This window comes from Dermacentor silvarum, chromosome 5, assembly GCF_013339745.2.
Source record: "Dermacentor silvarum isolate Dsil-2018 chromosome 5, BIME_Dsil_1.4, whole genome shotgun sequence".
NCBI lineage: Eukaryota > Metazoa > Arthropoda > Arachnida > Ixodida > Ixodidae > Dermacentor > Dermacentor silvarum.
The window spans coordinates 186,090,324-186,112,629 of NC_051158.1; the positions used below are offsets into that span (position 1 = coordinate 186,090,324).

The window sequence follows — 22,306 nt, forward strand, 5'->3', positions numbered from 1 at the left end:
AACCTATGAGGAGCGCGCGCGTTATCCCTCATACTACGCAAGCGAGGCGCTTCCGACAGATGGCGACTCCCTAAGTCCTCGCCCCCAATAAGGCTAGGTTCTGGCGGATCGCTTCCGCGGCCAAAACGACGTGTAGAACAACAATTTTCGGCGGCCCTCGCCCTCGCCACCGCCTCTTTCACAAGTGTGACGATACTCGGCGGCGGCACTTCCCACCAATCGTCGTGCCCCTTTGTCTCGTGACGTAGAGATCGCGCTAGCGCTGTTACCAGCAGTTGCCCCAGGCCCCGCACACTCGCGAGTTCACCAAAATGGCCACAGAGGGCGAAAAAATCGCTGCCAATAAAACAAGCATAGTACATCCCCATAAATATGCCTGCGTGAGTTCAGTAGCTCCCTCTAGAGGCGCCGTAATAAGCGCAATTTTAACCTACAGACTTTCTCCCGCGCTTATCGAAGCGTTTTTACAGCGAAAGCTGTATATGGCTAGGCGAAACGAAAGACCGTTCGCGCCATGTTTCGCTGCTAAACGTCTCCATTGGCTACGCCGTCAGTTACATCGTTCTCTACGTCGTATCCCAGGGCGCGCGCCATTGACAGCGACGTTAGTGACGTCGTTCTGTGCGTCATACCTGCTCTGCCCGCAACGCCAGCTCCTCGGCTCGCCGTTGTCGCATGCGTTCGATATCTCGAGTTAGTTCGGCGTCGTGGTAGCAGTATCCGCCCGCCACTGGCGCTTGCGTTCCACTTCGCGATTTCAACGTCGACGTTTCGTCGTAGCCGAAGCCAAAGTGCCGTTCGAGAAACTCCCGCCGAAAGCGGGCGTTGCCCCGGCGAACGCGTTCCCGCCATTGCCACGTTGACGCTGCTCTGCCCGCAACGCCGCTTCATCGACTCGCCGTTGTCGCATGCGTTCGATAGCTCGAGTTAGCTAATGGCCCATACGCGCTCAATTCGCATATCCGCTCCGCACGCTTGCGGACCGGTGCGGAAGCCTGTCCGATCGTCTGTACGGGCGGACGCAACTTTGCCATCCGCATGCCTGCTCGTCTATCATTGGCTGGTACGAGGCGGACGGCGTAGGACGTCTTCATCTTCGCTTGCTCGTAGCAAAGCGAAGCGGTGGCGCGAGGCCTAGGCTACAGCGGCGTCAGAAACAGCCTAGTTTGCTGGTTCTTGTGATTTTTACTAGAGTTATCCAGCAGCCACGAAGATAGTCGTTGAAGGCAGCAAGCCGGTGTACCCTCCCAGGCTTCATCAGTGCGGGCGATCGCCGACAGAATCAGACGGAGCGGAGGAAGTGTGTTCTGTTTGCGCGAGCGTCGGAAGGGAGGAGACGTTTGTCTGCGGCACCAAGTGCCTATTTATACCAGAGGCTCCGGCAACAGTCACCAACGCCGCACGCATTTTGTGCGAACGCGGGCAAAACGCCGACGGCGTCGACAACAGTTCTGCGTGTTGCCGGTGCTGCTGCATGTCCAAGTTTATACAGCTGATAAAGCTACTATCATTACTCCGTATAGCTCTCTACAAATTTGCTATCGCAATTGACGCTTTTTCAAGCCGTCGACTTCGTGATTTCTTGTGCCGTGCTTTGCGTGTGAATTGCAAACGAGAAGGCCATCACATACCCGTGTATTCTGAGTGTACAACACATATTCAGGGCGTGGCGAAGTAAAAGTGGCCGATCGGAGCACCCAGCGTACGCGACTTGTATGTGTTCTGTGTATGCAGTTTATTGCCGCGAAGTGGTGAACGCCAGTCCTTTACAACCTTTAGAAGTGATGACAAGATCAGTAGCGATAAGATTTGTTTCCTCATTATCGCTGTCATTCCTCGTGCGCTATACTGCGTGAGCCGTTTTGCCGCCTGCGATGCGCCGTGGTGACCGCGACGTTCGAGCCGGTTCGAGCTCTGTTGTTGCTGTTACGAAGTGTTCGCAAGCTACAAATCGGGATATATATATATATATATATATATATATATATATCTGTCGCAGTGGTACTAGGCGTAAAAGTACTCGTTTTATGTGATGTGCGTATGCTAAGAAGTGAACTGTGCATAAGTGTTGCCGATCGCGTTTTCTTACGTAGTACCCCGAGAGAGAAGCCCTATCACACCGACCTTTCTGCTTCGTACATGTGTCGTTTGTTGCAAAAGTTGTTACGGCACTTTTTAAGATGCTTCTATCGGTTAGGGTAATTTAGGGAACATCATAATTGTTACATACGTCAAGACATACTGTGCTGTCCTGAAATGTGGATGCGCCTGAGCACTAATGCTATGAATGCAAATTTCTAGCAACCTTCATTTGTATCATGTGGGCAGTGTTGTGAATATCAGGAATTTCTAGATTGCACGAAGTAAATAGCTTTATATTTTGTGATGCAAGTGGCTTGCATAGCCAAGAATGCTAACTGTTTGGTTTTTGCTGGTGACTAAGCGGAGTCTGTGAAGGAACCAGTGGTATTGTAGATGAATATGGTATGAATGAGTACTGGATACTTCCTCGTGATTAAGTACAAATTTACGTTCCCTGACAAAAAAACAATATGCATGTAGAAAAAATAAGACTGAACACAGGTATGGTGATATATTCTGCTAGCAGCCAGCAGAATCGCATGCAAGAAATTTTGCCCTGAGTTCTTCCTCACTGGCTAGCTATGGTAACGTTAGTAATGCAGGCAGAATAAGCTAAACGAAAGTTTGCCGTTACTGTGTGCATCCACCCTATTTCGTTCTCTGGTTCGTGTCACCTGTTTCGGCACAAGCCTTCAGTTTAATGCGAACATTATTTATCAGAGGGACAGGATTATCTGACTAGGAAGTGCTATATTTTTTATCCTGTTGTTCGTTCTGCCCACAGTCATTACCAAATAATGTGTGGTAAACTGACTTGAGCCTGCAAAGTATGTCCATTGGGTGTTTTTCCGGTGCATTTTCATCTAGCTGTAAACATACTACTACCTATTATTCGTTGATGTAGGATGTTGGACACTATGAGTGGCCATCTCGGTGATCTTTATTTAGCACAGGCCTGCTTCCACTCATTAACTGAACAGTTTTCAGCTGCGCTGCCAGACTATGGAAAGAGGAGCCTGACCTCATCATTCTTAAGCATTTTCATGGCCACAGTGCATTGCGCCTGAGAATTAAGCTGCTATCACAATAAAAAGGGTGCCTATTGGCTGTCATGAGCATATTCTAAACAGAAATTTCACAATTGTGTCAGCATTAGATATGTGATTGAAGACAGCCAATGAGGATGAATTGGTCGCAAGATTTTCCAAGTGACTCTGCCGGCAGAATATTTGCTCCCTATGTTATATTAGCCGCAATGGTTTGGTCAGTGTGCCGCATTTTTTTTTTTTTTGCACAAGTTTATTACCCAAGCAGATAAGATATTGTCAAACCATCAATTTTAGTCATCGCATGGACACTTCTTTATTTTTTCATATTTTGGGAATGGTAGCCAAGCCCAGCTATATATTAGCAACATCAGCTTAACGTATGCACGCCGTTGAGTTGCTCACGTAATAGTTCAGCGGAAATCCGCTAGGTGGAGATAAGTAATTAAAGGGAAACTGAGACATCCACCCAAATGTAGCAATTTGCTACAATGGAAACCCAACCGGGTTCCTCGAAAGAAAGCCTCGCAGTTCAAGAAAAATTCGTCCTGGTCCGGGACTCGAACCCGGGACCACCGCCTTTCCGGGGCAGCCGCTCTACCATCTGAGCTAGGTTTCCCTTTAGTTGAGTTGCTGCATGTGAGAAAAGAAATCATTGCGAAACTAATAGTGATTAATTCAGTAAAAAAACGTATTCGTATTTACGTATTGATTGTGTAAATTGTGCTATTCATTTTATGCACACAGTAACACGTAAACACAAATTGTATGCGTACATTGCATTTACATGCATATGTGTGAATAAAACAGCACAACTTCTAATATCAAGACATGTCCCTACAACTTGAACCCATGAAAGATGCTCTATATCGTACTCAGCTGGTCTTATTTAAATTTTATCACGTGATGTGGTTACATTTCTTACCTGTATGTAAACCAGTTTATGAACTGTATCTGCTGCATGTGAGAATGCATATTTTAGGCCAATGACAGTACATGAGGCAGTAGCTTTTTATTTATCTTTTGCCATCACTTATTAGAGGGGTCTTGTTGATTATGCAGTCTAAACAACTCGTATAAAGTTCTGTGTTTAGTACACCAGCACTGAAATACTGAACACAGCTGCACTACTTTGCACACTAGTGCGATAATTCCACTGCTCATCGTTCTGTCACATGTTGTTCTTTAATCATAAATGGTGACTGCATTTGGTGTCATGAGTTCTAGGCTCATTTTCACTTGGGCCTTTCGATGAAGTGAAATCTATCCAACAGTGAATTTAGTGGAAAGCCACCACTGAACTAATAGCTCCAAGACCAATTCCTGAATGCTTTTATCCAATCAGATTGTGTGCGGAAACTATATATGATACATCACTTCAGCTACATCAATAATCACACAGCTGAAGCTGCTACATATAGTTAATACCCCTGTCACACGGACACTCGAAAGTCTTTTGAGCAAAAAGACTTCTCCCGAAAAAGAGTTTCGCCCGCAGACACACGACAGGGAGCGATCTCTTTTTCAGAAGCGGTCTTTTCTGGAAGAGGAGTTCACCGATCTCCTTTACGGCCAAAAGGAGTAGCCTCGAAACCAGTGGACACCAGCAATTATCATGTGGCCACGAGACAGTGAAGGGGCTGCTACTGCCGGTCGGACGAAGACGACGGCGACGAAGTGGCCAGAGGCGCGCGGCAGCCTTGCATCCGTCGCTGCTGCTTGTCCAAACCTTGTATATAGCCATACTCACTCCCTAAATAAACGTTATCCCCGTAACATCTTTGGTGGAGGTGCGGGGTAAACCTGTCAACGTGCCGGCTCCGTCAACCAAGCACGGAACTTCGAAGTGGTCGCCGTCTTGGTTGCTCCGCGATGACCAGTGAAGTGTCGACGGTGCAGCAGCCACCGGCTCCTGTGATTCTATTGCACCCACAAGACCCGGGAACCTTTTCTGGCACAGATGGCTTGGATGTCGAAGACTGGATCGACATGTACGAACGCGTCAGCAACCGCAACAGGTGGGACCCCACGGTTATGTTAGCCAACGCGATATTCTATCTGAAAGGGACGGCACGCGTGTGGTACCGGACGCATGAAGAAGATCTTACAAGTTCGGACGCTTGCAAGGCGAAGCTGCGTGAGTGTTTCGGCAGATCATTTGACCGACAGCAGGCCGCTAAAAAGGAGTTGGGATCTCGTATACAGACGACCACTGAATTGTACATTTCGTACATACAGGAGGTCCTGGGCCTTTGTCGAAAAGTTGACGCACAAATGGCCGAAGATGACAAGATATCGCATATTTTGAAAGGAATAGCCAACGACGCATTTAATCTACTGTTGTGTAAGGACTGTACGACGGTCGACGCCATAGTTAAGGAGTGCCAGCGCTTTGAACAAGCGAAGAGTCGCCGCATCACCCGCCAGTTCCTTCGGCTACCTAACACTGCCGCCACATCATCATGCGAAGACCCACCGACGCCTGTACCGGCTACAGCGTCAGAAGATGTAACGCGTATTGTCCGCCGCGAACTTGAAGCTCTAGCTCCTACGGCCGTTCTTCCAGACGTTCAGTCAGCCAACCTGCCCACCGTGTCACTCATAAAAGCAGTCGTCCGCCAGGAGTTCGCGAACATGGGATTATCATCGGCCGTCTGTTCCATTCGTACATCCGAACGTACCCCTGCAAATGTCACCCATAACCAGGTCTACCCTCCGCGCTACAGAAACCCGGCTGACTGGAGGACGGCAGGCGACCGATCCATATGTTTCAACTGCTCTCGCGTTGGACACATTGCCCGTCACTGCCGCAGTAGCTGGTCGTCGCCTTCAAACTGGAGCACTGGATCTTGGCGTCGTCCTGGAGGCAACATTCGACGGTTTTCCCCTCGCTCTGATCCACATGCTTCCGATGTTTCCGATGCCGCCGCTCCCCACTCCAGGTTTAGCCGCTCACCGTCCCCACAAGGCCGTCGATCTCGATCACCACGACCATACCGGTCATCGTCCCCTGCACGGCCTGGCACCTACGCTCCGGAAAACTAAGCCGTGCAGCTCCCGGAGGTGACGCTGCATCAGTGACCCGATATACAAATCCTCGGTTGACTGTACCTACGCGCCGAAACCTTCTGGACATTCAAGTGGACGACGTCACCGTTACGGCCCTCATAGACACCGGAGCGCATATTTCAATAATGAGCGCTGCTCTCCGTACTCAGCTCCGCAAAATGATTACGCCCGCAATTCAGAGCACAGTACGGGTCGCTGATGGCAGCTCGTCTGCCGTTCTTGGTATGTGCACCGCCCGAGTGTGCATTGCTGGCCATCAGACCATTGGTTTGTTTGCTGTGCTTGCGCAGTGTCCCCCCGACGTGATCCTCGGCCTAGACTTTCTCTCGACGCACTCAGGCCTTATCGACTGCTCCACAGGTGTCCTTCAACTGGAGCTCCCTTTTGACGCCCACGTACTATCGGACACTCCCAGCCGCTTATGTTCTGTCGAGTTCCTCCACCTGCCACCGCAAGCCTTCGCGTACGTCCCATTAAGTCCCTCTCCTCCTGTGTGCGATGGTGAATACGTTGTTTCCCCGATTCTCGACGTGGTCCTGATGCACTCTGTCATTCTCCCGCACACTGTGGTTACCGTACGCGGCAACAAAACCTGCCTGCCGCTTTTGAACTTTGGTCTTTCTACGCACGTGCTACCTGCTGGCATCGCGCTTGCCACCATGTCGTCGTTGCAAGAATGCGCGATTTCTGTGTTAGCCGTCGATGGCCCTCGAACTGTTTCCGGCTCTCTCACAGCCACCTCGTCGCTATGTGCCAATTTCGAGAAAATGATATCAGCCGACCTCCCGCATACGCAAGCAGATCTTCGCCGGGTCTTGCTTTCGTATTCCGATATCTTTGATCTCGAAAATCGCCCTTTAGGCCAGACAACAGTTGTTCAGCACTCCATCCACACCGGTGATGCTCAACCGGTTCACCGGCGCCCTTATCGCGTTTCCGCTGCGGAACGCGCCATAATCCAAGATGAAGTCGATAAAATGCTGCCCAAGAACATCATCGAACCGTCCTCGAGTCCTTGGGCCGCTCCTGTTGTGCTTGTTAAGAAAAAGGACAACACCTGGCGATTTTGTGTTGATTATCGACACCTCAACAAGATCACGAAAAAGGACGTCTATCCCTTGCCCCGTATCGACGACGCACTCGATTGTCTTCACGACGCCCAATATTTTTTATCTATTGACCTTCGCTCAGGTTATTGGCAGATTGCTGTTGACCCACTGGAACGCGAAAAAACCGCATTCGTAACTCCCGATGGCCTCTATCCGATGGCCTCTATCACTTTAAAGTGATGCCTTTCAAAAAAAAAATTATGGGGTTTTACGTGCCAAAACCAGTTCTGATTATGAGGCACGCCGTAGTGGGGGACTCCGGAAATTTGGACCACCTGGGGTTCTTTAACGTGCACCTAAATCTAAGTACACGGGTGTTTTTCGCATTTCGCCCCCATCGAAATGCGGCCGCCGTGGCCGGGATTCGATCCCGCGACCTCGTGCTCAGCAGCCCAACACCAAAAGTGATGCCTTTCGGCCTTTGCAATGCGCCGGCCACATTCGAGTGCATGATGGATTCGCTTCTTCGTGGCTTGAAATGGTCAACCTGCTTGTGCTACCTTGACGATGTCATTGTTTTTTCGACAACATTTGACAGCCATCTTCAGCGCCTCTCCACCATTCTAGAGGTATTCCGAAATGCCGGTCTCCAACTCAACGCCTCAAAATGCCGTTTGGGACGCCGTGAAATAACTGTACTTGGCCATCTCGTCAACGCGACAGGTGTCCAGCCCGATCCTGAAAAAGTTCGCGCCGTGAAGCATTTTCCTGTACCTTGTTCGGCCAAAGACGTACGCAGTTTTATAGGATTGTGCTCCTATTTCCGACGTTTTATTCGTAATTTCACCGACATTGCGCGTCCCCTTACTGCGCTCCTCAAAAAAGACGTTGCTTTTACATGGGGCTCACCCCAAGCTGCTGCCCTTTTGGCGCTTATAGGTGCCCTTACGACTTCCCCTAATTTAGCGCATTTTTATCCGACTGCACCGACGGAACTTCGCACAGACGCCAGCGGCCATGGAATCGGTGCAGTCCTCGCTCAGCGTCAGAACGGAAACGATTGTGTTATCGCGTACGCTAGCCGCCTCCTGTCCGCACCAGAGAAGAATTACTCCATCACGGAACGAGAGTGTCTTGCTCTTGTCTGGGCTGTCGCCAAATTTCGTCCCTACCAGTTTGGCCGCACATTTACCGTCGTAACTGATCATCACGCCCTCTGTTGGCTTTCTTCGCTCAAAGACCCTACAGGACGCCTTGGTCGTTGGGCTCTGCGCCTCCAAGAATACTCGTTTTCAGTGGTGCACAAGTCTGGTCAGCTTCATCAAGATGCCGACTGTCTCTCACGGCATCCCGTGGATTCCCCTGACGTCACCGAGCAAGACACCGACGCCTGCGTCTTGTCTATCTCGGACCTCGTTAATATACGGGAAGAACAACGCCGCGACTCGGCTTTACGGTCTATCATCGACAGTCTCAACTCCGCCACACCCGACCCTTCCCTCCACTTGTTCTTCGTTCAGGACGGCACCTTATACCGCCATAATATGCGTCCTGAGGGCCCTGAACGCCTCCTTGTCGTGCCTGCCCATCTGCAGTCAGATGTCCTTCGCCAGCTTCACGATGAGCCCACTGCTGGTCACATTGGTGTCACCCGCACTTATGATCGCGTCAGGCGCCGTTTCTTCTGAACTGGTCTCTATCGCTCCGTCCAACGATATGCCGCTAGCTGCGACAAATTCCAGCGCCGCAAGAGGCCAGCTACGTTACTTGCCGGTCTGCTTCATCCTATAGACATTCCCGCCGAACCATTCTTTCGTGTTGGGCTCGACCTTCTTGGTCCCTTTCCAACCTCGACATCAGGCAACAAGTGGGTCGCCGTCGCGACCGACTACGCGACGCGATACGCCAATACCCGTGCCCTCCCAACCAGTTGCGCTACGGATATCGCCGACTTTCTCCTTCATGACATCATCCTGCATCATGGTGCTCCTCGACAGCTTCTGACCGATCAAGGCCGATACTTTTTGTCTCGCGTCATCGATGACATCCTTCGCTCCTGCTCTACCCACCACAAGCTCACAACAGCTTATCACCCGCAAACGAATGGACTCACAGAGCACCTGAACCGAACTCTGACCGATATGCTTTCAATGTACGTCTCCGCCGATCACCGCGATTGGGACGCTACTTTGCCGCACGTTACTTTCGCCTACAACTCGTCCCGACATGACATTACTGGCTACTCCCCGTTTTATCTCCTGTATGGACGCGAACCTTCTCTGCCTCTCGATACTTTACTTCCTGTCAGCTCAACCACCACGTACGTTCGCGACGCCCTAGCGCGCGCCGACACAGCTCGCCAGATCGCACGTGAACGGCTCACAGTGTCTCAGGCTTCCCAGAAAGCCCTGTATGATAGTCGCCACAGAGACGTTTCTTACTCCCCAGGCGCCCTCGTGCTACTGTGGTCTCCGTCCCGCCGCATCGGTCTCTCCGAAAAGCTGTTGTCCCGCTACGATGGTCCTTACAGGGTGCTACGCCAAGTCACAGACGTTACGTATGAGATCGAGCCAGTCACCGCACCAGCGCCGTCTACGCCCCCACGCTCTGCTATCGTACACGTTGCGCGACTTAAGCCGTACGTAACCGGACCCTCTGCTCCGCCGTAGCAAGCACCGGGTCGGCGCTCTCGCCCCGAGGGGGTAGTGCCACGAGACAGTGAAGGGGCTGCTACTGTCGGTCGGACGAAGACGACGGCGACGAAGTGGCCAGAGGCGCGCGACAGCCTTGCATCCGTCGCTGCTGCTTGTCCAAACCTTGTATATAGCCATACTAACTCCCTAAATAAGCGTTATCACCGTAACAATATATTAAAGAAAATAAGCAAATGCGTAATTTTCTGTCGCCTAGGCTTACCATAAAAAATAATTTTATGTCTCGCAGAAGGTGTAGTAAACCCAGTAATGCTCATTTTCTTCTGTACTCTCGTAAGCAGGTCGAAGGGGCTGGGGATGTCACGTGATGACGCTCTTTAAACTACTAAAATAAATCTTTATATTAACGTTTCTTATGTTAAATTTATTAGAAAAACGTGTAAACAATAAGTTTTCACTTTAAATTTCGAGATACGCAAGTTTTTTTTTTTTTTTTTTGCCGATATTGTTTCGAACGCTAGCGCCTCGCTTTCGGTAGCGTGTCCAGAAGGAAACACTAAAAGGAGATCGTCGGTGCCGTGTGTCTGCTGCGCAACACCTCTTCATTCAAAAGTCTTTCAACTTTGTAAAAGACCGCTTGCGTAAAAGAGTTTTTGCGTGCTCGTGTGACAGAGGTATAAGTCATTGATATAGGCAGATGATGATGTACTTATGCAACTGTCACTCATCACTTGAAATGGGATTGACCCAAACCTTTGTGAGCTTATCGGATTGCAACCGTATGACAGCACAAGGGGGAAATAAGCTGTGCAATAGTGCCACCATCTCAGCTGGCTTGTCATGATGCTCTTGCCTGTCGGTTTCTTGTTTATATTTAATAGCCTTTCTATGTTATGAATTCACATCTTTCATGACAGTTACTGCACTAACGAAGGCACTGCACACGTACCCCTAATGAAGGAGGTACATGTACATGTAGAGCAGAGAGAATTTATGGGTAAGTAAAAAAAATATACACGTGTAAATACGTCAAACAAAGTATTTTCACATTAGAAGATATTCCACCGGCAATGAATGTACATTCAGAACATGCAATAAGTGCCATGTGAGAAAAATGGAGACGTGTGGTGCCGAAAACCTGCTTGCCTTTTGAATATTGATGTGAAGAAAAATTCCAATCTGTACTTTTGTCGGAGGGTATAATGTCAAAGTAGAAGTGAAAACGGGTGTTGTATGTAGCAGTCCATTATATACGTATATGCTACTCAAGTTGCACCAAACACAGCTATCAAAGTGCAAAGCAATGGACAAGTGACCGGGTCAATGTCTGACGCATTAAAAATCTCTCGCACTGATCATTTTGAGCTCCAAATGTGAAATGCATGCTGTTTTCAGCTACAAATAGTGCATATATATATATATATATATATATATATATATATATATATATATGCACCACAAGGAGCTGCACCACAAAGAGCTGATGTGACAAAAAATTGTGTACACCTGAGTGTTATATTGCATGTCGTGCAGTGCTATGGTGCATTTCATAGTGTCTCAGTTTCCTTAATACATTTTCGAATTTACAGATTGCTTCACATGTTTACAGCTAAAAACCACAGGGAAACCTCGGGAGACTACTTGCATTATGACTGAGAGGTCACAACACGAGTATTTGTGTGGTGTCCTTCCTGTTCAGTGATGTGGTTTTGCACTATAAATGTAAAATGTCACACCAGCAATCACCCTTACATTTCAAACGCATTTTTGAATGTAAGGCACTTATGCTGAGAAGCACATTTTGCCAGCAAATCTGCACCACCTTAATTTAAGTGCGATGGAAAGGGATGTTTGTGCATAGCCAAGCTGTTCTGGCGTGCCTGCAGGAATACAGCAGTGCCTGGTGGCACCGTATAGTTCAGGAGTAATAGTGAACAACTAGTAAAGGAATCGACTGATACTAAGCTGACCCATATGTAGGAGCATTATATTACCTAAGCCACACGCAAGGTTGCTTTCGGTGTACTGAAAAACCACAGCTTTGATTTGTCAAGTTATTTTACTGCACAAACACACAGCGCTGCAATAAAGTCTGTACAATGGTGAGCAATGCAGCAAGCAATGAAAGATTACTTGTGATGTGCGGATTTGAATAGTACACTTGAATGCATACCCAATTCACCTGCATTGTTTTCTTCTGGAACGATTTTATGTTTGGTACAGAGGCTGAGCTACTGTGGCCTACTGACTACAAATTTCAGTGATCTCTTTCACGGTGCTCATGGGGGTACCATTCATTTGGCTACTTGAATAGTGAATAGGTAGATAATGTAGCGCACCAATCTTGCACTTTTATGCAGAACACGTCGCGCATTATTCACAAAGCTGAACCAAAGTAACTATTTGTTGGTTTGTTATGAAAATAAAAAATGGCAATAAATATTTCCTCACGTTTTGTGCGGGCCTGTCTTCCACCATATGAGCCTTCAATTCATAGTCATGTACATGTTAAAGCAGCAACTAATTAAGAAAGACAAAAACAAAACCACTTACTACGTCAGATACCTTTTCAGCTAAGTCATTTAATAATCTTGATTTGCTGTCAAATAAAATACAGGTGCTGGCCAACTGTTTGTTATGGCATGCATTTTTTCATTTTCCTAAAATCTGGCTAGCTACGTTGTTGCTACATAAATACATAGACAACGCGTAGCCCATGCCCAACTCACTAAAATAACCTGAGTAGAGCTTACAATAGTTCACTTATCATGTGCATCCTGTGTGAACTTATTTTTCATATATAGAGTGATCGAAATAGAACACGCATGTATGATGCTGTATCAAACAGTCTCAAGTCGATCATCTTTGTCTGCTGCCATGGCTGAGAGAGGGAGCATGCCTATCATGGTACTGCTTAATTTTTGTGCACTTTCGTAATGTGTTTTACATTGTGTAAATGCTGAATTAGTATAAGTGCAGTATAATAGGTAATGAAAAGGCGGATGAGTTAGCCCGCAAAGGACATGATCACATAAAATTTATAAAAGTGTTTTTCACTAAAAGTGAGGCTTCAGTTTTGGCGAGCCGATATGTACTCAATGAACGGCATACAAGATGGTCTTCAACTTCAGGTAATTGCAAGTTTTTGTTCTACATCAACACAGAACTCCAATCAAGGCTACCACAATGTCTACCACGGCATCTGGAGACCCTGTTTCACCGGCTTCAACTGAATGTTGCATACATGAAAAATCTTCTTTTTTGCAATGGCCAGTCCACAAACCCATGTTGTGACAACTACATGTGGCGCCGTGCAATCTCTAGAGCACATCTTGCTTGACTTCCCAGCTTAAAGAGACGAGCGACATTGACATAAAATGAACATGGAAAAGCTTGACCAAGGCCCCCTGACATTGACATGGGTGTTGGGTTCCTGGCCTTGCCCATCAAAACAGCACTAAGCCCTGGACTTATTGCTTTAATGTATTGAGGTTTGCTGTCTAAACTAATTGACGTTTATAAACTGCGCAAGAAAACGAAGACACAAGAAGGAAAACACACACGACACACGAGCGCTCGTGGTGTCGTGTGCGCTCGTGGTGTCGTGTGTGTTTTCCGTCTTGTGTCTTCGTTTTCTTGCGCAGTTTATAAACGTCAAAAAGCTATGAACCAACTAGCCCACCAGAACGTCCTACTGAAGTACATTTCTTCTCCTCTGGGCTCTATTTTATGTGCACAACCTAAGCAAGAGGCAGCTATTTCATGTGTGAACCTCATCGCAGTGTCCACGTGCCAGTCCCGCGTACTGGCTTATTGCCTGAAGCGCCGGATCGTCCCTCCACGCGTTCAAGCGATATTTGGGCCTCTCATTCCGTCCTGGGGCCACGTCCGAAGAATTACGAAGATATTGAAGTCTGAATGCTGGAGAAACGTGAGACTCTACTCTGACTGGCTAAAAGTGCTACTCCAATGCGACCAGGACGCGTTCATGGCGGCCAGTCGTCTCGCCGCATATAAAAGGTTAGCTGCGAGCGCTGCAGAGTTCTTATGGCAACGCGCAAGATGGGCTCTCCCTGAGAAAAGCAAAAGAAGCGTGTCTGCCAGTACCGTCACCGTTCTCGAGAACGCTGTTCTGCCTGAAGATGTACAGGGGATACTCGAAAAAGGGCCGAAGTTTTCGTTCGAGCCAGCACCCAAGCGGTCGGAGCTTCTTGCCTTAGTGCGTCAAGTAGGGCAGCGTGTTCCGGAAAAGCAGCGGGAACGCGTTGTGGGGGACGGATTGGACTGTCTGCAACGCACAGTTAGTGAACAGCCGGGGAATAAAAACCCCTTAAGGAAAGTGGTGCGCCACCTCAAGGAAAACGATCTCGCCGTCTTACAGGCAGACAAAGAAGGCGGTTTCGTCGTTATGCCTGCCGCAACTTTTGACAGAAAGGCAACTGAAGCCGTAAAAAAGAATTTCAAGCAAGCTGACTTCCTTCCGAAGAAGCAAAAACGTCTTGCCGTCAAGCTACTAAAAAGCATGAACCTGGATTCATTAAGGAATGTTGTTGAGAGCAAAGTAACGAGCCACCTCGAGATCTTCTTCTCCGGTAAGACCCATAAACCGGACTGCCCCCTGCGTGCCATCGTGTCAGAGAAAGACACTTGGCAAAAGACAATTGGGAAGTTTCTTCAATCGAACCTACAAAAGATAGTTGGCAAGGACCCCTTTTTGGTCCGATCTTCGACGGAAGTCGTCAGACACCTGAAAGAAGGTCTTCCGATGGCTACCACAAAGTTTTCGATTGACATCGAGGACCTGTTCTACTCAATCCCGCATGACGGTTTGTTCGCCGCTATTAGGCAACAAATTCAAGAGACTGGAGAAGTAGCCTTTCAGAACACAGCAGGGGTGAGCACCGAACATTTCCTTGAACTGTTAAGCTTTTATTTGAGTTCCACGGCCATCGAGTTTGACGGAAAATACTATGTGCAGAAGGCTGGAATTTGCATTGGTTCGGCAGTCGCACCCTTCTTTGCGATATCTATCTGTCGGTGTTTGATCAAAGAGTTCAGCAACTAATTTCCGGGGAACATGTCGTGCGGATTTTCCGTTATGTCGACGATTACTTAGTCATACTCCACGTGTCCACAAGTGATAACCTCAATGATGCCGTAGATCGCATTTTGAATATATTTCAATCAGCTTCGGGAGGGCTCACCTTCACCCACGAGCTAGCCAGGGATAATGTCCTTCAATTTCTGGACCTCAGCCTCCATTTTGACGCTAAACACATCTGTTGGTATTACAACCCGAGGACAAAGAAGGCCCCACTGCCGTTTGAAAGTGCTCATTCGAAACTAGTTAAAAGGGCCAACGTAACCCTAGCTTGTAAATCCGCACTGGAAAAATCCTGCGAGCACAAATTAGAACTCAGTTTCAATCAGCAAGTTAGGCGCTTCCTTTCGGCTGGTTACCCTCAGAGTTTAATCACAGGTGCCTGTGAAAGTCTCTTGCAAAAACTGAAAGGTAGAAAGCAACAGAAAGAGGATATTAAGAAAGATAAACTGCAAGTCATGCCCTACATTCATCGAGTTTCGCACAACATCAAAAAGGTGGCAAGCCGCTACGGGGTCAAGGTCGTATTTTCGGCTCCATGCAAACTTAGTAGAGTGTGCCCAATGGTGACAGGTAAGAAAAAGATTAGACCCCAGTGCTCAACCATGCACGAAACGAACTACACCGAGTGTGTTTGTGGGGTAGTGTACTCAATTCCCTTGACTTGTGACAGCATTTATATTGGTCAAACGGGCAGGTGTTTTAATGAAAGGGCACGGGAACACCAGTGGCATGTAAAGAACAATGCAGGAGGCACTTTGGCCCAACACTGTAATAGATGCAGAGGAAACGATGAGGGCGGAAGAAATAATCCTTGCAAACCGATTCTCAAAAACACAACGTTCTTGTTCAAATCGAGGGACCAGACCGAAAGGGAGATTGTTGAAGCTTTTTATATAATAAAAACAGGCGACAAGTGTATCAGCACGCCGTCTCTCTCGTTATTGCCAGAAGAAGTTAATTTTCTGGAATGTGCCTTGTAAAAATCCTTCTTGGCGTTCAAATTTTGCGTTTTTTTTTTTTTTTTCGTTGGTTTTACACTGAAACAACGCCTCAGCGCTACCTTTTTTACCATGTTTTTATGCTTTTCATAGCCACGTTTATAGTTTTCGTCGACTTCATCTTTACATCTCGTGTTATTTTTTTAAAGCTTTTTCTTTATCCTTCATGCCTTTTATCACATCATCGCCTCTACATTTGTTGTTTGATGTATTATTTGTTGATTATATTTCTTTTTTTATTATTTTTTCTAACGTATTTATCACCTCATCCTACACCTTTACCATGGTTATTTGTTAAGTGACATCTACCATTTTCATTTCGTTCACGTGGAAAAAAAGAAAGAAAGGAAGAAAAAAAACTGCGCTCGTGGTGTCGTGTGTGTTTTCCTTCTTGTGTCTTCGTTTTCTTGCGCAGTTTATAAACGTCAAAAAGCTATGAACCAACTAGCCCACCAGAACGTCCTACTGTCTAAACTAAGACTCACGCGCATCGCCTCATCAGGACTGTGATCTTATTTTCTTTTGGATTGGCCATCTACCTTCATCACCTCGAACACTTACTCTACTGCTGATAACGTGACACGAGCTGCATTTTCTTTTTCGTTTTTCTTCTGCCTACCCTTTTCTAGGGCCTTACTTCTCCTTCGTCCCATTCGCTGCAGAGTAGCATGTGGGCGAAAATATGCTTGCTGAACACTCTGAATTTTCAACAAAGAGCTTTCTCTCTCTCTCTAAGTAATAAAGGGGCAACACATTGGCCACCCACGCTGACAAGAAAGAATGTAATTATTTGATTTCACTCGAAATAAGTTGTCTTATCAGCGATATAAATTACTATTAGCTTTCAAATAAATATTCTGCTTGAAAACATCTCATCAGTATGTGTCTGCATAAGGTGACCACTATACGTACAGTCTGTTTCACACTTAGGGGGAAACTCGGAGCGCCTGTTTTCCCCTAAGTGTGAAACAGACTGTACATATTGCTTTTATGCCTGTCATAATGAATTGTACACTTGCTGCTTAACTTTCAATTCCTTGCTGCGTCAAGTTAAGCACTTATGCACAGCCTTTTTACACACTGTGAGAACTTCATCCATGACTGAGCCCATCTAAGGTTTTATTTTGTTTGGAAAGCTTACAAGCAGCAAGTATTCAATTTCTGAGAGGCACGTTTTATGCCGCGCTTCGCCTTTGGTGGTTTTATATATGCAAAAAAAAAAAAGAAAGGAAAAGGCATTTCATGCATCCAAGTGCTTTTTAAGCAATCTTAAAATTGGCAGAGTGAAAAAAAAGCATGAACACGCAAATGCAAGCATTTGCTTGCACAGTCGTAAAACTGTATGAAGAAACTGATTCTTTATTGGGCGAACCTGTGCCCACAAAAGCAAGTTACACTCGAAGCACAACGACAGCGGCGAACACAGTCGGCGATCGTCGAAAATCTGATCAGCGGCGAAACGCGTCGGCTTTTATGCATGAGTCACCGAAGGTTCCAGATTATTTTCTGGTGCCCGCTTGTCTTCCAGGAAGTTCTAGACAATTCGCGTCGGTCATACAATCAGATTACGTAAGCGTCGGTGACAACAGATAACGGATAGAAGCATCGATAACGTTCGAGAAACTTCGGAAACATGCAGGCGCGTCCTGCGCCTAGCGATAACGTTTAACATTTGTTAGTCGGTGAAAAGCGGTCACCGCTGAAAGATAAACATGTACACGTGTCAATATCAGCAAGGTGTACTCACACCTTGCTGATATTACTATTCAGCACCCTCACACGGGTGCTGAATAGTAAAGAGGGGTGTCGTGTCGACTACGCAGCTGTATTCGGTAACAGTTGTGCGTGTGTTCTGTTTTCTTGCAAACTGTCACTAACACTACAGAAACAGCGCCATCGCACCGAACACGGGGATTTTGGTCGAATCGCTCGGCGATACTATCGCTTTCGCGTAATGTAGAACGTGGCATGTTGGATGATTCGACAGGTTTTGCTCAACCAGCCAAGGCAGCGCGCCCTGACAGTGATCGTCCGAGGATACGTGCCATGTTGCGACATGATGCGATTGCAATACATTTTAAAAGGTGGCGCAGATAAGATGAGTGTGCGGTGCTTCGAACAAGGATGACGGCGCCAATGCAACACATGCGGCTACAGAACAGAATGTGACAGCCTAGAGTCGCATTTTCACCGTGACGCGGAAACTTGAAGTCGCATCTGCAGAAATATGACAGCGTCGTCTGCTGTCAATGGTAGTTGCCAACCTTGAACTCTTTGCTCCGCTGAATGGTTGCCAGCTGTCAACAGATCGCGTCGTCCAATCGGAGTGTGCGTGCAATCCACTCGTGCGGATGCAGCGTACGACGGCTTTTTCGACACGATCCGCCTTTAGGCCTTCCGCCCTGGTCCGCAAGAGGGCGGAGGCGTGCGGAGCGGATGTGGCGGCCGCATTCTGCAGCAACAAATGCGGTAGCCGCATTTTAGATGAAGGCGAAAATGCTCGAGGCCCGTTTAGATTTAGGTGCACGTTAAAGACCCCAGGTGGTCTAAATTTCCGGTATACATTTCCGCCGCTACCCTTCAGGTGCTGGTTAGGCTGCGCTCGCGCAGGATCTTAGGCTACGTTCACACTTGGTCTCGAAGCTGCAGGAAGCGGCAAAATCTTGCAAAAATCCGCCCGCCTAGGCGGCAAAACAGGCAGAAAAACAGGCGGCGAGCCAAATCGGTCTCGAACCAATTTTTTCGCCATGGCGAAGCGGAAACGCGGCGGAAAGTCGTTCTGCTCGACCAGAAGCTACACTAGCATGTAAACATCCGGTCGTAAAATTGAACATGGCACCAAAAGTGTAGGCTGCAATGCTGATCGACGCGATCAAGAACCACCCCTTGCTCTACGACAAGAGTGGTACTAAAACGTACTGTCAGCAATACTCGCGATATTATTCAACGTCGCGCGGCCGGAGGTGCGGTAATGAAGCCTTGGCATGACCCAACTTCTAACACTTTAGCAAAGCCAGGCAAACCCACCACCGCCGTTTCCGAGGTGTCCGCGTCTTCCGTTTATTCATTGTCCATTTCTAGAAAACAAGTAGGTAGAAGTATAAAAGCCATTTCTTCTTCCACTTACATGGAAGACAATAGTTAGGCAGTTTCCTCGTTGGCGCTCCATAATTCTCCTCGCACGTGCACGGCATGTTGCAGAAGTCGCGGGGTGCTTTTCTCGTCGCGACGATAGATTGGGAGCGTAGGTCTCACGTAGGACGCGCAGGCTTCGGCGAGCCCCAACACAAGGGCCAGCCCGGGTTTTAGCTTCCGTGTTCCCGTTGCCGCTTTGGTGTCCTGGAGGCGCCGACAATAATACGAAATGATAAAATGTTATTACAACTTGTAAATAAAATCCATTAAAGAAATATAATCACGCCTATAGGCACCAACCTGTGACTCAGCGCTACCGCGCCCGTGTGAGGAGAATTACGGAACGCCAACGGGGAATTTACCGAAGGTCGCAGACGACACGCGAAGTTGCGCAAGATGATCACTTTTGATGACGGGTGGGTCAAAGAATGAACATACCTCTCGAAATGCGATAATGAGCGCCACCACGCCGACAAACGTACGCAGACTAGATAGATGTGGACAAAAGCGGCAGCGGCGGCCGCGGCGGTAGCAAAACAAATGTAACAACTTGGACATGCGTGGAGAAATCTTTCCGGCCTCTTTGGCCTTTCCGCCCGCTTGCCGCTTCCCAAGTGTGAACGTAGCCTTAGTCTGCGCTCGAAACGGCTCTTGTATGCGATTGCGCCCCTACGGAAGGCTGGTAGTTACTGTTGTGTTGTTGAATCCCAAACTAGCAATTACGGAAGGCTGGTAGTTGCTGTTGTGTTGTGGAATCCCAAACCAGCAATGTACACACGAAGGGGTTGATGCCAGCAGTGAAATTCCACTGACTCGCAACAGAATGCACGAAACAGACAGCCGACAAGCATGGATTACTGCTGTGCGCAGTACAGCGTAAGTAAACTCTTGTTGCAGGCGCCGACAGTTCTCGTCGGAGTTCACGCGTCCTGAGAAATTGATTATGAGCACTATGCACTGAACAAGACCGGAGTTCATTCCTGCATCACTAGTACACCAATCAGTCGAGATTCTGTGAGGTACAAGGCCGCTTCCTGTTTGCACCGGCGTAAGTGAAGCAGAAATGAGTTGCACGCACTACTTAAAATGTCTTTGATATACATGTATAGAGTCTGCTTAAACTACCGATATTTATTATCGAACACGTTACATAGAGGAAAGCAGACTACATAGAGAAACAGACTGGGAATCCGCATGGCGTCGGGGCACTGGTGGTGTTATTTTCTATTACATGACAAAGAGTACAAAATTATTATTCTTAATTAGAGATTGTGCTATTGAGTACTAGCTCTGTTCTTTTTTACCATTATAAACGCTAAATACCGTTCAGCATCATCGATCTCTCACGGGACCTCTGGCCTGGATTTAAATTTTTTTCCGGTATTTTCGCGTACACTGTGAAAGTAGGAAATGTTCGCCAAGAAATGCTTCGCATTTAAAAAATTACCGCATATCCACGAAGTGAATAATGAGTGGGGCGAAGCAGTGCGGTGTGTGATATGTGGCGATATATATGCGGTGTGATATGTGGCTGCATTGCAGGGACCTTGCCGGCTACCAAGGAATCTTTGCACGTCGAGCAAACCACGTACTCACTGTGATAACCACCGGAGAACTCTTGCTGCAGCACTGCGACGGCGTTGACTCGCGACTGTTCGTTTCGTATGTTGCCGATTTTTATCAACGCGTTGCCGAATCACACACCTTGCAGCTGTGTCCGAAACTGCGATCGAGGAAATCGCGCTTGAACCGCGCATCGGCGCCTCCCGTCTCCGGCAAACAACGCTTCTGGCGTTTAGCCGCCGCTTCCCAAGCTCTCACCTCCGGGGTAGCAGCTTATAGCAGCACCTCCGCAGTAGCAGCTTGTTGTCGGCTTTGCCGCTTTGCGGCCGCTTCCCTCGCTCTCGCCTCCGGGGTAGCTTGCTGTCGGCGTTGCCGGAGAGCCGCCGCTTCCCACGCCCTCAACTCCGGGTCTGCTTGGCGTTTTATTGCGATAGCAATTATATGGACACTCCAAAGCAGATTTCTGCCGTCGGCGTCGTCGTCGCCGTCGCCCTCGCCGTCGCCGTTGCCGTGAGGTTCCGTATGACGTCAATGGAGATGAAATCGTCGCCGCGCGCCGCCGAACGCTGTATGCGCGAGTGAGAGGGCGCGAGGAACGCGCTCTTTCACGGGGAGTGAACCCACGGCGGAGAACCAACGCGCGTTCTGCGCCGTGCTTCCTAAAGGGCTGCAGAAGTAGGCGTCTCTTTCCTCCTTTACAATCACCATATATGTTGAGCAAACGCGCCTTCTTCCGCCGCGCGAAAGGCGCTGGGGGGGGGGGGGGGAGGGAAGGGAAGGGAGGTGACGTTTAGCTGTGGCACCAAGTGAAGTGCCTATTTATATCAGAGGCTCCTGCAACAGTCGGCAACGCCGCACGCATTTGTGTGAACGCGGGCAAAACGCCGACGGTGTCGGCATTAGTACTGCGTGTTGCCGGTGCTGCTGTATGTCCAAGTTTTTATACAGCTGATAAAGCAACTATCATTACTCCGTATAGCTCTCTACAAATTTGCTATCGCAATTGATGCTTCGCCTTTCAGGTGAAACTGCGACCACTTTTTTAAAACGCTTTTTTCTTTCCCAATGTTTGTTCGCTCCAAACATAGTCGCCCTTCAATCGCTGCTCCCATAACCACCTTTGCTGATGTCGGTGACAATTCGTTCTGAACCGCTTTTCGCCCGAAGCTTCGCGACCTATGTGAATCGACCTTGCCTGAAGTGTTCTGATGTTGGCATTGACTCCCAAGCAGCGGTGTTCGTGAATGAACGTTTGTGTCCATAGTTGAAACAACTTTTATTGCGATAGCAATTATATGGACACTCAAAAGCAGATTTCTGCCGTCGTCGTCGCCGTCGTCGTCGCCGTCGCCGTGAGGTTCCGTATGACGTCAATGGAGATGAAATCGTCGCCGCGCGCCGAACGCTGTATGTGCGAGTGAAAGGGCGCGAGGGGCGCGCACTTTTACGGGGAGTTAACGCACGACGGAGAACGAACGCGCGTTCTGCGCCGTGCTCCCTTAAGGGCTGCAGAAGTAGGCGTCTCTTTCCTGCTTTACAATCACCATATATGTAGAGCAAACGCGCCTTCTTCCGTTGCGCGAGAGGCCGTGGGGGAGGGGGGAGG

General features: G+C 48.2%; 1 protein-coding gene across 1 annotated transcript; it reads left to right on the forward strand.

Annotated features, from left to right (window-relative positions):
* Positions 1 to 13,014: 13,014 nt before the first annotated feature.
* LOC125945837 (uncharacterized) lies at positions 13,015 to 16,015 on the forward strand. Its single transcript, XM_049668146.1, has 2 exons — positions 13,015 to 13,031; positions 14,952 to 16,015. Exons 1-2 carry the CDS (start codon positions 13,015 to 13,017, stop codon positions 15,982 to 15,984), a joined length of 1,050 nt encoding a protein of 349 aa, XP_049524103.1. The 3' UTR covers positions 15,985 to 16,015.
* Positions 16,016 to 22,306: the final 6,291 nt, after the last annotated feature.